The sequence below is a fragment of the Rhinatrema bivittatum genome, chromosome 4 (genome assembly GCF_901001135.1).
Source record: "Rhinatrema bivittatum chromosome 4, aRhiBiv1.1, whole genome shotgun sequence".
Classification (NCBI taxonomy): domain Eukaryota; kingdom Metazoa; phylum Chordata; class Amphibia; order Gymnophiona; family Rhinatrematidae; genus Rhinatrema; species Rhinatrema bivittatum.
The window spans coordinates 396,144,144-396,160,604 of NC_042618.1; the positions used below are offsets into that span (position 1 = coordinate 396,144,144).

Consider the following 16,461-nt stretch of genomic DNA (forward strand, 5'->3'; position numbering starts at 1 on the left):
GAAGAGGACAATGGAGAGGGCTGAAGTGGAGCCCATTCCACCGTGGACTGGAGAAAGGAAGCCATGTGTGAGTGAGAACCTGTGTGCATATTTCTGGGTAAGAGCTTGTGTGTGTGTCTTGTATCAGAGCTTATGTTCATGTGTTTGCTTGTGTGTATGTGAGGGCTTGAATGCTTGTCTATGTATTGTATCTGTATGCCATACACTCTGGGCCGGATTTTAAATGCCCTGCGCGCATAAATCCTGCTGGATTTACGCGCGCAGGGCCCTTGCGTGCCGGCGCGCCTATTTTGCATAGGCCACCGGCGCGCGCACAGCCCCAGGATGCGTGTAAGTCCCGGGGCTTCGTAAAAGGGGTGGGGGAGGGGGCGTGTCCGGGGGCATGTCCGGGGTCAGGGGGCGGTTCGGGGTGGGACCAGGGGCGTGGCGCCGGCCCAGGGGCGTGGTCCAGGCCTCCGGACCAGCCCCCGGGTCGGGTGATGGCGTGCCAGCAGCCTGCTGGCGCATGCAGATTTACGTCTGCTTTCAGCAGGCGTAAATCTGCCAACAAAAGGTAGGGGGGGTTAGATAGGGTTGGGGGGGTGGGTTAGGTAGGGGAAGGAGCGGCCTCGGAGGGAACATTCAGCGCGCGCCAGGCTCGGCACGCGCAGGTTGCACAAATGTGCACCCCCTTGCACACGCCGACCCCGGATTTTATAAGATACGCGCGTATCTTATAAAATCCAGCGTACTTTTGTTCGCGCCTGGTGCGTGAACAAAAGTACGCGCTTGCGCAAATTTATAAAATCTGCCTCCCCGTGTGTGAGAACCTGTGTGCTTCTGTGTGTGTTTGTGCGAGGGCCTGTGTGCAACTGTGCCACATAAAATGTTCTCACAGGCATGCTCACACACACATGCATCTGTGAGGGAGAGAGAGCAAGTGTATGTGGAAACATAGACACGTATATAAGAAATGGAGTGTTTGAGAGAATGTATGTGTGTGTGTGTGTGTATATAAACATAAAACTAATTTATTGTTTTATGTTTATATACACATAAACATATACACATAAACATAAAACTAATTTATATACACATAAACTAGTTTATATACACATAAACATAAAACTAATTTATTGTTTTATGTTAATTTATAGTTTGTAATTTTGTTAACTTATTGGTTGATTCTTGATCTCCCATTTCTGTTATTGTTTAATTCTGTCCTATCTTCCGACATCCATGTTATTACTCTCCCTGTTTTAATGTAACTTCTCATTTCTACTTATACGTTAATTGGTTTCCCCATGTTTTAATGTAAACCGGTACGATAAGACCTGGTCTTGAGTGTCGGTATAGTAAAAGAAGTTAAATAAATAAATAAAATAAATATATGTGAAGATAAAGTTTGGGTGGCCCTATCTCCCCAATTCATGACAATCTCAAGGTGACTGGAAATCAAAAGATCTGAAGTATGAAGAACAGGAGATTTTTTAATCCTTATTAGTTTTAATTAATGGGTGTAATTTGATGTTTCTACTGTTTTGAAATATTTTGTTTTTTGGGAAATATTAGAAAATATTTTAATTATTGGATTATGTTTATTCATTAGATGTTTTTATTGGTGTTTGGGAAATTTTGGATATTCTATTTGTTAACTGGTTTGAAATATTTATTTATTTTATGACTATTTTACTATAATGAATGATGTTTTATATTTCTTGATTTTATTTTTAATGTTTTATGAACATTACGGGCAAAGTGGAGATCAAAAACACATCAACAGGATAAATCCTCTGAAACAAGGATATGTTAGGTAAGATACAACATCAACAGGCACAAGAGCCATACTGATATAGCAAATGTTGTTTTAATTCAATTAACATAATTATCTGCAGACAAATCTTGGATATTAGAGCAGTAAAGCACATCAATGTATCAGCATTTTGGGCTGTGGTTTGCACTGGCTGCATCAGGAGGGACAGAACAGGAGATCAAAAGGATCTTCAACAATATGAAAACAAATCTCCGTTTGTGTAATATAGATTTCTGCTACTTTGTTTCCCTGACCACACAAATGGTGACTTCTGTAACTTTGCATGTCTGATTACACAAACGAAGATTTGTTTTCGTATTGCTGAAGATCCTTTTGATCTCCTGTTCTGTCCCTCCTGATGCAGCCAGTGCAAAACATGGCCAGTGTGGGGGGACTTACAATGCTGATACATTGATGTGCTTTACTGTTCTAATATCTAAGATACGTCTGCCTGATAATTGCGTTAATTGAATTAAAACAACTTTTGCTGCTTCAGTATGGCTCTTGTGCCTGTAGATGTTGTACTTTACCTAACACACCCCTGCTTCAGTGAATGGTTCTGTTTTTCCATTCATTGTTGCTCTGCTGGCTTGTTGTGGGTTCCAGTTCAGTTCTTCCCAGCATGTTTCTATTTATACTTTCTGGTCTCTTTATTCTGTATTTGGTCAGGATCTGTCTGTGTTCTCCATATGTGACCGAGGTGAGGCATTCTGCTACTATATAATTTATCTGTAGTGATCTATAGCAGTCTGATTTGTTCTGTTTACTAATAAGATGTGTATTAGTGTTCTAGGGCCTTGTGTAATATATGCAGTGCTACCTTTTCATAGATAAGGTTGTTACTGTTTGAGTGCTGGCAGTTAGGGTTGTTTTGGTATGGGAGGTATGCTATGTTATAATGGTAATTCTGTTTATTTATGGCTTTCTGAGGGCCAAGCCCACACCCAGCATACATAAAAAAATGTAAAGCAGATCTAAAAACCTGGCTTTTTAACTGTGCTTACACAAGTCCTAATTAATGTTTTAGTTTTGCTATGTTTTTAATTTAGCATAATACACTTTTTAAGATGATTGTTTCGATATTCATTGCTCTTAGCCAAATCAATGTATTTTATTGATATTAGTACTTATTTTATATTGTCTTGATAATTTTAGTTCTGTTTTAGAATTAGGAATTGTTCTCTTAATTGTTAATATCTATTGATTGTCTTATACTCATTGTTTTAGGTTTATTTATTGTAAACCGATGTGATGGATTTCTGATACATCGGTATATAAAAAAGTAATAAACTATAAACTATTACAAAAAATGTAATTCCAAAGGAGTTTCAAGTGTCTTTTTTGCAGGATTTTCTGGTTGGCACATCAGCAGTGCATCTAAATATAATATGCATATTGTAAGTGATATTGTTGCCTCACAAGACTGTACTTTTGAATGTTCTTTTTTCATGTAAAATCTGATACAAGTGCATAATTGAATTATTGAATTGTGTGTGTGCGCACAAGGCTATAAGGTTTGCTTGGGGTACCTAATACCCTTCCCTTGACCATGGGTTCTGTTTTGGGGGGGGGGTGCCAGTTTTTAAAAATATAAATTGCTGGAGGGATCTGGGCTTTTCTTGATGGGTACGGGACAGAGACTGAATGATGTGGGGGTAGGGCAGCACAGTAATTGTTTGCACAGAGCAGCAAAAAAGCTAGCAACAGCCCTTGGTTCAACTGGTGGTGGATGGGGTTGGTTAGGCAGAAGACCAGCTCCAGTCCCGTCCTGTACTGCCTCTGTGGGAGTGCTCCTTGACTCCAGCCTACCAGTTCATGACACTGTGTTAACTCAAAGCTTCTTGTTTTGTGTTGGGCATCTGTCCATCTTGACTAGAGTGTAAGCTCCAAGGAACATGGATTATCCATTAAAAAGTGTAGTATTATACTGTTACTGCACAGTTGAGTAAAGTCTATGTGTACATTTTACACACAGACTTTGCCCTGAATTTTCAAAGCGAACTTGTGCACATTAGTTCGATTTGAAAATTCATAATTGGTCTAGTACGAACAAAAATAACTTGCCCAAAGTTACATCTCCTCTTCAAAGGATATAACATGTACAGGTTAACTCATACGTACACTTTTAAAACTAAAAAAATATGCATGGAAGTTCCAACTTCACTTCTCCAGAACGCTTCACTCCAGTTCAGATAAAAGTATGTGCAAAACTGGGTTCCGTGCATACTTTTATGTGCACTGAGCCCCAGGTTATTTTATAGCAGCAATTTACTTACATAAAACATAGTTTTATACATATAAATGGCTTTGAAAATTCAGCTCTGTGTGTCCTGTACAGTGTTACTTACATCTGGTGTGTGCTATACAAATGATGATAATAACAATAACAATAAGGCTGATTCCAGTGATGTGTGTGGTTGAGACATGCCCTCTTAAAAGGTTTATTCACTAGAAAATCAGGGGATTTAAGGCAGGTGAGATTAAACTGAGAAGTAGCAACTTTTAATTGAGCACTATCAGATATATCTGATGTCTGGATATGTTGCATGGAAAACTCCGTTTTACAAGTTGTTGTTAATGGAGAAATTACTTACCTGATAATTTTGTTTTCCTTAGTGTAGACAGATGGACTTAGGACCATTGGGTTTATGCTCCCCTGCCAGCAGGAGACGGAGCAAGCTGACGTTGCAGTATATATAACCCTGCAGTGACCCCAGTCTGCTAGTATTCTCTTCAAAAGCAACTGTGGACAGACTTGCAAAAAACTTGATTAAAAACAGGTAACCAGAACAGTACTCAACCAACCATAAACACTGAACTCACATAAGATTCTAGGTACCCCAAGCTAGGGGACTGGATGAACACTTACCAGTAATCCCTTGGGACCCAGAGCCCCAGAGGAGGACTATTAACATACTCATGTGGCAGCCGAGGGCGGGAAGCTGAGTCCATCTGTCTATACTAAGGAAAACAAAATTATTAGGTAAGTAATTTCTTCATTTCCTAGCATGTAGACAGATGGACTCAAGAACAGTGTGATGTACCAAAGCTACTCCCCAACTGGATGGGAGGCTGCCCGTGGTCCAGTCAACACATGTGCAAAGGCTGCATCCTCCCAGGTCTGCACATCCAGATGATAAAACCTGAAAAAAGTATGTAAGGAGGACCACGTCGCAGCTCAGCAGATATCGACGGGAGACAACAGACTGACCTCCACCCATGACACTGTCTGAGCCCTAGTGGAATGAACCCTAACCTAAGTAGGCAACGGCTTTCCAACATCTACATATGTGGCCAGGACCACTTCCTTAATCGAACGAGCTATCGTAGTCCGCGAAGCCGAAGTGCCCTGCTTACTCCCAACCATGGAGAACAAACAGGTGATCTGTCTTTCAAAGAGAGACCTCCAGGTACCGCAAGACAAGAAGCTTAACATCCAAGGAGTGCAAAAGTGAAACTCCTCCGCATCTCTGACCTTATCCTGGGATGGCAAGAAGACAGACTGATTCAAATGAAAGTCCAAGACTACCTTGGATAGGAAGGATGGAACAGTATGCAGCTGTAACACACCCCTGGAGTCACTCGAAGGAATGACTCCCAGCAACACAATGCCTGCAGCTCAGAAATCCAACATGTAGAACATATAGCCACCAAAGTCAACAACTGTAGGGAAAGGCTACGCAGTGGTAGGAACGTAGGGCCCACCAAAATATCCAGTACCAAATTAAGCCTCCACAATGGAACTGGTAACCACAAGGGAGACCTAAGGTGCTTCACTCCTTTCAAAAAATGGGCCACATCAGGATGAGATGACAAGGAAACACCATTCACCAGGCCTCTGAAACACACTAGAGCCACAACCTGCACCTTCAAGGAATTAAGGGTCAAGCCTTTATTCAATCAATCATGCAAAAAATCCAGAATGAGAGGGATCTTAACTGAACGGGGAAGAACACCCAGCTCCTCACACCAAGCCTCAAACTCTCCAAACCCGCCCATAAGCCAAGGAAGTGGAGAACTTGCGAGTGCGGAGTAAAGTGGCAATCACCACAGAGGAATAACCATGCTTTAACAGGTGATCCCTGTCAAGGGCCAAATAGTAAGACAAAATCGAGTCAGATCCTCGTGAAGAACCGGTCCGTGCTGAAGCAGATCCATGTGTTGCAGAAGATGAAGTGAGGCCTCCACCAGGAGTCATCACAAATCCGCATATCATGGATGCCTGGGCCAGTCTGGTGCCACCAGGAATGCTAGGTCCCTTGTGACCTTCAATCTTGAGAATTATCCAGCCCAGCAAGGGCTATGGAGGAAAGGCATAAAGCAATCTGTCTTCCGGCCAGACCTGTATGAGAGCATCAATTCCCAGAGACCACGGATCTCTCCTGCGACTGTAGAAGCGAGGAACCTTCGCATTTCAAGAAGTCATGAACAAGCCTAGGAATGGAAGGCACCAGCGATCCACAATCAGCTGAAACACCTCGGCTGACAACACCCACTCTCCTGGGTCCAGACTCTCCCCTGCTGAGAAAGTCCACTATTACATTGTCTTTTCCTGCAATGTGAGAGGCCGGGATCATCTGCAGATGACCTTCCGCCCATTCCATTTCCTGAAACACTTGCTGGCTGTTGATTCCTCCCTGGCGATTGATATAGGCCACTGTCGTTGCATTGTCTGACAGCACATGAACCGCTTGATTCCGCAGCCTAAGGCTGAACTGCAAGCATGCCAGCCATACCACCCGGGTCTCCAGGCGACCGATGTTTGAGCAGGACTCTTCGGCATTCCAGCGCCCCTGGGCTGTTAACTCCAGACAGTGAGTCCCACAACCATGGAGACTTGCAGAAACTGAATGATGACTTTGTAAACCGTTGCAATCTTACCTTGGAACGATGGTATAAAAAACACCTGAATAAATAAATAAAAATCTGTTGTGAGTACCAACCATGCAGGAGAGGACAAGGGAACTCCCTTTCTCAGATGATCCTCCTGCAACCACCACTGGAGGCAGGAGCAGATTTCCATTGGCAAGTGGAGCCGAAATGCATAATCCTGAGATTGCGGGTTCTAACAAGATAGCAGACAGTGCTGAAGAGGACGCATATGTGCCTTGCCCATGGCACCACTTCGAGGGTAGCTGCTATCAAACAGAGTACCTGTAGGTAGGATCAAACCAAATACCTGTAGGTAGGACCACACCGTCGGGCGTATGGTGTTCATCAACTGACCACTTGAGACATCAATCTCTGGATCCGAACTTCCGGTAGAAAAACTCTGTCCTGTACCATGTCTAACCAGACCCTCAGATACTCCAATGACTGGGATGGTTGAAGATTGCTCTTGGTCAGGTTCACCACCCAACTGAGCTCCTGCAATACGGAGATCACCTTGTGTGTCACCAGGTGGCTCTCTTCCTGAGACTTGGTTCGAATCAGCCAGTTGTCTAAATACGGGTGCACCAGGATTCCTTCTTTTTGCAAGGCCACCACTACAACCACCATAATCTTGGAAAATGTTCTGGGAGAGATGGCAAGTCCAAAAGGCAGCGTCCAAAACTGATAATGGTGCCCCAACACTGCAAAGCGTAGAAAGCGTTGGTGTTCCAATAGGATGGGAATATGAAGGTAAACCTCTGACAGATCCAAGGAGGACAGAAATTCTCCTGACAGCACTGCCATTATTACAGAGCATAAGGTTTCCATTCGAAAATGAGTCACCTTCAAGTGACGGTTAACCCTTTTGAGATCCAAGATGGGACCAAAAGGAGCCCTCCTTCTTGGGCACAACAAAATAAATGGAATATCGCCCCTTACTTTCTTGAGATGTGGGCAATGGAACCAAAGCCCTCTGTCTGAGGAACCTTTGAAGCTTGAACTCCTCTCTGGCTGCTGGGAGAGAGGGCATCTGCTGCCACTGCCACACTCGGCCTCCTGAACCTTCTGCCTTTCAGCTGAATTAGCAGCTAAGTCCACGCTAGGAAACCCAGCTACTGGACCAAGGCACACCTCTGAGGGACTACAGAAATCGCCTCAGGAATTCTCAATTGGAGGAGGGAGCTTTAGGCTTCACCTCAGGAGAGAGGGGCTTTTTTCCCTGAATTTAGAATTTCAAATTTCTCCTTTCAAAAAGCTCAAAGCAATCCCCATTGGGAGATGCACATCCACCACCTGCTGGAGACAAAGAACACTGGTAGGCTGGGGTCACAGCAGGGTTATATATACTGTGAAGTCAGCATGCTCTGTCTCCATCTGCTGGCAGAGGAGCATAAACCCACTGGTCCTGAGTCCATCTGTCTACAGTCTAGGAAATCAGTCTTTTCTTATCTAGAACATCAGTCCATGTTATGAGACCATGAAATGCATCCCTTGCACAGTTGTTAGAAAAGTCTAAGAATGATAGGCACATTGCTAAGAAACACAAACTTAACAGGTTTCAAAATACTATTTTACATTCCATGCCCATAGCAAGACTGACCCATTAAGTTCTAAACGGGTTATGCCATTACCAACAGTAGTACCCCAACTTGTCCACACCACAGCCTTCACAAGGCAGGCATTTTGTTTCAACAAAGTGCAAGCGTATTTCCCAACATCAAATTTATTTACCTGGCCTCCTGTGATATCTGCTGAGGGGTATGTGTGGTTGTAATTGTAGCTATTTTTTCTGCATTGGTCAACAAAGAAGCATTGGAGGATTCTAAAATAAAAAATGGTTCTTCAGTTTAGGCAAAAGAATATCATCTTATAATTTTATGTAAGTATGCTTGGTTTGTAATACTGCATTGGAAACTAGCAAATACATTTTTAAAACTGCCTGGAAGGGATTTGCACAGCTTGATTTTGCAGTAAAAGAACAGGGAATTCTTTAAATAGGCAACCATTCTGTATTTATTGAAAATCATACACATCAAGAAACTGTTTTCAAATGAACACTTAGGTAATTATGGAAATATATACTTTTGGTGACAATTCTTTTTTTTTTTTTGGCATTTTATAATGTTCTGTTAATACAGTTGATTCTGGAAATGTTTTTTTTGATTGGAAACAATAATGCAATTTGAATACATTTATCAGTGCTTTTAGTTATAAAGTGAGTGCACTTACAAGCCTAGAAGGCAAGTTTAAAACCCCACAGGGAACTTTCACTCCCACAGGAATATAGTTTCTCTTTGAAAATACAGCTGATGCATACAACGCTCGTACAAATGGGAGAGAGGAAGCAATAATCAAAACACATTTTTACATGGGTAAACATGCTTTTATCCATGTAAAAAGCTTTGATTACTGTCCTCTCAGTACTTTGTCAATTAGTTACTTAAGTCGATCCAGCTTAAATAGGAACATTTGAGCAAGTAAGAAGCCTTAATATGTGTAAGTCTGCCTTGTTAGGCTCCTATTAAAAGCTGGAATAGCTGCTATGCAGTGGGAGTTTATAAATATTCCTTATAGTGATTTGGGTTAATAATCAAAATAAAGCATGCCTTTATTGGTCATTTTACTCCTGCAAAATTAATTTTGATTTTTTTTTCCAATTTTTCTCAGTGTGAGATTTATTCTTGCCTGTATAGGATTATAATATATAAACTGATGATAAAAAAAAAATATAGGACTCCATGAAATATTTTTCAAATTAGACTTGCAGGAAGTAGACTAAGATGTGGTTTTCATATTTAAGTTATATTAGAAACATGACAGCAGAAAGAGACCATATAGGCTATCCAGTCTGCTTATCTGTCCAATTAATTTAGCATAATTCCCATCACTTCAATGTCAAGGTCATTAACACCCCTCTGGCTCTTCATCCTGCTCTACCTCAGTTGACAAGGACCCCTCACCCTGTAATATTAGGCCTAAAAACGTGATTTCTGCAGACATACTCCTTATCAGGAGCAGCAGTAAATATATGCAGCTAACAGGCTGCCACTTGCTGCGGCCTCCGGTTTTAAAATACAGTTTTATGCGCATAACTGTTGGCTCCACCCCGGAATGCCCATAACAAGCTCCTTTTCCACCTCTTTTTTTTTTTTATCTTGCGCATGCACATATATACACATAATTAGTGGCTTTTAAAACCCGTGTTACTCATGCACAGCCCACATACACACGTATAATGGCCTCTTAGCATGAGAAATGCTTTAAAAATTCAGTTGTTAGCGCTCTAAGTTTAGTTGAAAATCAGTTCCTAATTTAGGGGCTCAGGTTTTATTTTTTTAAATATTGGCCCTCTCTATAACACATTGAGATCCATATTCAGAACTTATCCTCTAGGAATATTAGCCAGATAAACATATCCGGCTAACTTAGCTGGGATATTCAATAGGGATGTGCAGAGGGACACCATACGTTGCATTCGGGATTCGGATTCGTCGGGAGGCAGATACGTTGCATTCGGCCGTATGGTGCCCCAATACGTTAATACGTCGATTAATTTAACTACAACCCCCCACCCTCCTGACCCCCCCAAGACTTACCAAAACTCCCTGGTGGTCCAGCGGGGGGTCCGGGAGCCATCCCCTGCACTCACCCCCTCGGTGCCCTGTTTCAAAATGGCGCCGATAGCCTTTGACCTACTATGTCACAGGGGCTACTGGTGCCATTGGTCAGCCCCTGTCACATGGCCATCGGTGCCATCATGTGCTCCTACCATGTGACAGGGGCTGACCAATGGCACCGGTAGCCCCTGTGACATAGTATGGGCAAAGGTTATTGGCGCCATTTTGATTACTGGCAGCCGATGGTCCAAGTGCAGGAGGTCGATCCCGGTCCCCCGCTGGACCACCAGGGACTTTTGGCAAATCTTGGGGGACCCTCCTGACCCCCACAAGACTTGCCAAAAGTCCAGCTGGGGTCTGGGAGTGACCTCCTGCACTCTGGCCGTCAGATGCCAATACTCAAAATGGCGCCGATCGCCTTTGCCCTCACTATGTCACAGGGGTTGACCGTGACATATGGCTGACCAATGGCCGACCGTGACATATGGCTGACCAATGGCACCGGTAGCCCCTGTGACACAGGGAGGGCAAAGGTGATTGGCGCCATTTTGAGTACTGGCATCTGACGGCCGGAGTGCAGGAGGTTGCTCCCGGACCCCCGCTGGACTTTTGGCAAGTCTTGTGGGGGTCAGGAGGGTCCCCCAAGACTTGCCAAAAGTCACTGGTGGTCCAGTGTCTGCTGTCCTAGATAGGTCACTTACAAGTCAAGCAGAAAGCGAGCCAAAAAAGCCTTTAGGCACGAAGATAAACTCTCTAACTCTATTAGGCTTGAAAAATGTAAAATCTCTACATTAAAAATAGTACTAGAGCTTAAAAATGAAAATTTTGTAAAACAAAAAGCTGCAGTATTGTAATGCATATCATTAACATTTTTATGTAAATTGGATTTTTTTTTCTGGTAACCACTCATATCAGCAATTTCATTAATCCCTAATTGAGTTAAAGTAGCAGCAGCATAGGGACACAAAGAATTAGATCTAGCTGCTGTTTTGAAAGATGAAAAGGAAAAATAAGCTATAGGAGATACTAACTATATTAAAAATTAACTGAAAGCACAGGTAACTTGTGTTTACATGAATTTAATTGGAAAGACTATCACATAAGACTAGCTAAAGAACCCCACACTTCTGTTCAACCAATCTTTTTGGTTAGAAATGTGTTTTAATTCTTCTTGCCTCTCAGGATGACATACTGCAAAATAAAATGGGCAATAGAACAGGATATATTTTCAAAAGATACCTTCCTATTCTGCAATTACACGAGATGCTTAAAACTAGAGCTCAAAGTTTGGGTGACCACAAACTTCAGATGAAAAGGGGCAGACTTTACAGATTTTACTCTCATTGCATCTTGTATTTTATGATTAGACTAGCCAAAGCATTTTGTCAGATATGTAGGCACAAAGAACATTTGAATTTTGAAGCAGTAGTGAACAGACAAATGCCATCGTTTTTCTACAATCTACCTTACTTGATTCTAAGTAATCATTTCTTCATTTGAACTTTTGTTTTCACTAGTTCTGAAATGAGAGCAATTTGATCCTGCTCTAATCTTAGATATGTAAGTGGCCATTATTTTTAAATGGTCACTGTCAAGGGTTAACCAGAGAGACATTTAAAACCTTAATTATTCCCAGAGCTATTTGCTGACAGACATTTCATTATTCCTTATATTTTATCCTTTGTTTATCTTTTTTTCCCATAATTCTTTTTGTCATTTTGCCTGCAAGTATTAGAGCCAACTATGCCTCACTTCTATGGCTAACATTTGTTTACAACCATAGTACATATGTAAAGATATGGAAACCAAAGCAACAGAAACTAGCTTATCAGGGTGGGACAATCCTCTTACTTCAATAAGCATATATTCAGGGCCCGTGGAAGCACTAGGCGATCGCCTAGGGCACCTAGTATTAGGGGGCGCCGAGCTGCTGGTGGCCGATAAGAAGGCTCATACGGCCGCCGAAGATCGGCAGGGCAGTGGTGGACCTCACGTCACCACGGCCTGAAAAAAAAAGGTCGCTCTAAGCCTGCAAATACTCCTCCTCCTTCCTGCCCCCGCGGACCCGGAAGAAAAATGTTGCCGGAGCTGCACGGGCAGGAAGGAGGAGGAGCATCAGCCGCGTGCCGGAAGAGGAGCATCAGCCGCGTGCCGGAAGAGGAGCACCAGCTTCGTGCCGGAAGGAGGAGGAGCATCAGCCACGTGCAGAAGAGGAAGAGCGCTTACGGGCCGCCACGAATCCCACATTGCGGGCGGCCCGAGAAGACCAGGGCCGCTGCAGAGCCCATCCTGCGGCGACCCGTGAAGAGGAGACCCAGAGGTGAGAGAGAGGCTGAGGGTCTGTAGAGGGTGTGTGTGTGCATGTATGAGATGAGTTGAGAGACGGTGTGTGGGAGTGAGGACCTGAATGTTTGCAGAGACAGCATGTGAGAGCCTCTGTGTTTGTGAGTCAGACAGCATGTGCAAGAGAGAGACTGTGTATGAATGATTGTATGAGAGAGAGCATGTGAGAGTGAGAGCCTGTGTGTGTGTGAGAGAGAGAGAGAGAGAAAGCATGTGAGAATGAGAACCTGACTGTGTGTTTGAGGGAAGAAGACAGATGGAGAGAAAAGAAATAGGAAAAAAGACAATATAAAAGGAATTGGCAAAAAAATAAGAAAGGGACGGTGGTAAAAAAAATCCTGTGACCAACCGATTAGAAAACTAAGATCAGACAGCAAAGTAAAACAAAAAAAAATTACTTTTTACTGATTGGCACATGTAATCTTTGGGAATGTGCAAGAGTAGCACTTTCTCTATGTGGATCTCACAATGTAGGAGATCAGCATGGAGGAAATGGAAGCCCATGGGGCCTGCAGAGAGGAGGCAGCAGAATGGGCTTCAGTGCCAGTAGCAGCAATCAGCCCCTCCCCAATAGCCACACAGCAGCAGTGACAGTGGAAGCAGAGGAATGAGAGAGGCTCTGAGGTTGCTGGCAAAAGAAAGAGAGGGGATCTGCCTTTAGTGTGTGCATGTGTATGAATGGGAGTCTGCCTGGGGGTGTAGGTGTGTGTTTGTGTATGAGAATGAATGGGTGTCTTCCTGGGGTTTGTATGTGTGAGAATAGGTGCCTGCCTGTGTGTGGTGCGTGTGTGTGTGTGAATGAATTGGTGCCTGCCTGGGGTTCAGTGTGAGAATGACTGGGAGCTTGCCTGTGTGTGTGTGTGTTTGTGGGTATGTGAGGGAGCCAGTGAGAGTGAGAGCATGAGTGTGTTTGAGAAAATCCAGGGGCATAAGAGTGTGGGGGGGGGGGGGGGAGTGTGTGTTAGGGGAGAGAGTGTCTTACACATGAGAGTGTGTCAGTGTCTGTGAGAGTGAGAGGTTATGGTGGGTATAAGAGTATGAGTGTGTATGTTTGTGACAGTGTATGTGTGAGAGAGAATGGACATGTGAGTATGTGTGAGAAAGAGAGGATAACCTCCTAATCCTCGACAATATCAGGGTGACTGGAAATGAAGAGCTTCCATGCATGGACAGCAGGGGCTTTTTAAAATCCTTATTAGTTTTAATTATTGGGTGTTATTTGATATATGTGCGGTTTTGAAATATTTTATTGGTGTTTGGGAAATTGTAAAAAATGTATATGATTTTAATTAATAGAAATTCTGTTTATCAGTAGTTTTAAAATATTCTTTTATTAGTATGGTTTTACTATTATAACTGATACTTTATGTTTCTTGATTTTATTGTTTTATGAGGAATGGTGGTTCTATTTTTCCATTATTAATACACAGAGTCTGGCTTCTTGGGGTTTCCATTTCAGTTTTTTCTAATTTGCGCTCCTTTATTTTGTATTCTGTATTTGGTGAGGGTCTGGCTCTGCTCTGTGTGTGTGACCATGATGAGAGATTCTGCTAGCATGTAGTATCTGTATAGGGATCTATAGCAATTGGGTTTCCTCAGTAGGTGGTGTATTGGTATTCTAGGACCCAGTGTAATATTTACCCTTGCTTATTCACAGGTAGGGTTATTGTTGTTTGAGTCCTTGGTGTTATTACTGTTATGTTATGATAGGATTGCAATATAGATTTTGAGTGTCTTTTTTGAAGGGTTTTGTGTTAGTTCACAATGTGTCTGACAGTGAAAGGTGTTCGTGCTGCTGTTACTGTGAGGTGACACCAGAAGTTGAAAATATCTTTTAGTATGATGAGCTGTAAGGGAAACATCCAAGCTCCATTGTTTGGGGGAATTTCAGTGGATACACAGAGTTACAGAACTGGAAGTGCAGGATTTATATTGACATTCTGTCCCTTCCTATATATTCCAGACTTCACTTTCATAGCCATATAGAATAGTTGAATGAGGCTATCAAATAATTTTATAGTAGTTTTACTAGAAGTGTGAAACTGGCCAGCTTTTTAAAATTACGCAGAAGACCCTTTTTTTTTATACGCAGAAGACCCTTTTTTTTTATACGCAGAGACACTTTTTTTTTATAACCAATTTTAAAGCAGGATCCATGTGATGAAGAAATGTCATTTTGGCTTCCCCCCCCCCCCCCCCCCCCAATTCTTCTGTCTAGAGATTCCACTGATTTTGTGTGACCTTAAGCATTAGTACAAGAAGGATTACGGGTGGGATGCTGGAGAGGCACACAAATGTATTAGCCCCCGGGCGCTGGAGACCCTTGGTGCGCCATTGGGTGCGAGCCATAAGGGGCCGCAAGCGGTGGCAAAGAGGAGTGGAGATTTGGCGGGCCGCAAGCAGTGCCCAACTTGCTTGCGACCCAGAAAACCACACAGTCAGCGGGCGTGATCGAGAATGAGGTAGGAATCGGGGCCAAGACCGGGGGGGGTGGCGGCGCAACGGGGGGGGGGGGGGGGCACAAGGGAGAAGGCTCGCCTAGGGCACCAAGTCCCCTTGCACCACGGCCCTGCATATATTTGCTATTGCACCACATGAAAATATTAAAGTAAAACAATAGATACAAGCAGAGTTCATGTATAGTAAGTTTCCTTTTTTATTGAATATATAAAAAATAAAATTATATACTGAATGGTAATTTTCAAAGGGACTTCTGGGTAAAACAATGTTTTATATATAGATGTGACCTTTTACAAAACTGTCTGATCTGCAGATAAAGCAAAAGTTGCTTACCTGTAACAGGTGTTCTCCATTAGAGAGCAGGACAAATCAGCCACAAATGAGGAGTGATGGCATCCAACCATCCGCATCCACATAAATGGGGCTTACAAGCTGAGAGTTGCATGAGGATATCTTTCAAGTTTCTATATTCATAGTGGAACATGTAACCCATACTGAGTTAGAGGATGGAGGGAGAGTTGAAGAAATTACATAAGCACTTGAGAACTACTTGGCCAGAATTATTGCCTTGATGTGAAGCAATGACCATTGATAGTATGGATAGAAGACCAGGTGGAAGCCTTGCAGATATCTTCTATGGAATAGGCGTGAAAGATGGGCTAAGGAAACTGCAGTAGTCTGACTTAATTCACTATCACCTTATTTTGAAAATGTTGTTCTGATTAATTATAACTAGGGCTTCTGATTCTAGGGATTTATAAAATGCAAATTTAGGGGATTATTTTTCATGCAATTAGGGGTTTTTGTGACGTACCAGAAACAAGCGTTTATTGGTGTTTTTTTTGGAACAAATTAAAATCTTTGGTGCATTTTTAGGTGGATTCAAATTATTAAAGCATAAATCAATTTTACATGCTGGGTTGTGCAGAATGTGTATATGGCTAGGGTGAAGGTGGTAGGGTCTTTGTATGTGGGTGGAGGGAATAAAGAAAAGGGTAGGGGATGGCAAGGTGTGCATGTGTGTGATATGAAGGGGTAGCTGGGTGTGTATGTTTGTGGCTTCAGGGCTGATGACAGGCTCTATATATGTATATATGTGGCTTCATGGTTAGTGGCAGGCTGTGTATATATATGGCTTCAGGGCTGGTGGCAGGCTGCATGTGTATGGGTTTCAGGACTGATGGCAGGCTGCATGTATATATGGCATCAGGGCTAGTGGCAGGCTGTGTGTGCGTGTGTGGCTTCAGGGCTGGCGGCAGGCTGTGTGTGTGTACGTGTGGCTTCAGGGCTGATGGAAGGCTGTGTGTGTGTATATATGGCTTCAGGGCTGGTGGAAGGCTGTGTGTGTGTATATATGGCTTCAGGGCTGGTGGAAGG

General features: G+C 43.0%; 1 protein-coding gene across 13 annotated transcripts in view; it reads right to left on the bottom strand.

The window, feature by feature from the left end:
* MAGI1 (membrane associated guanylate kinase, WW and PDZ domain containing 1) overlaps positions 1-16,461 on the bottom strand; it is a 975,264-nt gene that overhangs the window by 15,965 nt on the left and 942,838 nt on the right. For all 13 annotated transcript variants that reach the window (XM_029601033.1, XM_029601039.1, XM_029601036.1 and 10 more), the window contains one exon: positions 8,396-8,486. In XM_029601033.1, the coding sequence (XP_029456893.1) occupies positions 8,396-8,486 (91 nt within the window). The remainder of the gene's footprint in view (positions 1-8,395; positions 8,487-16,461) is intronic.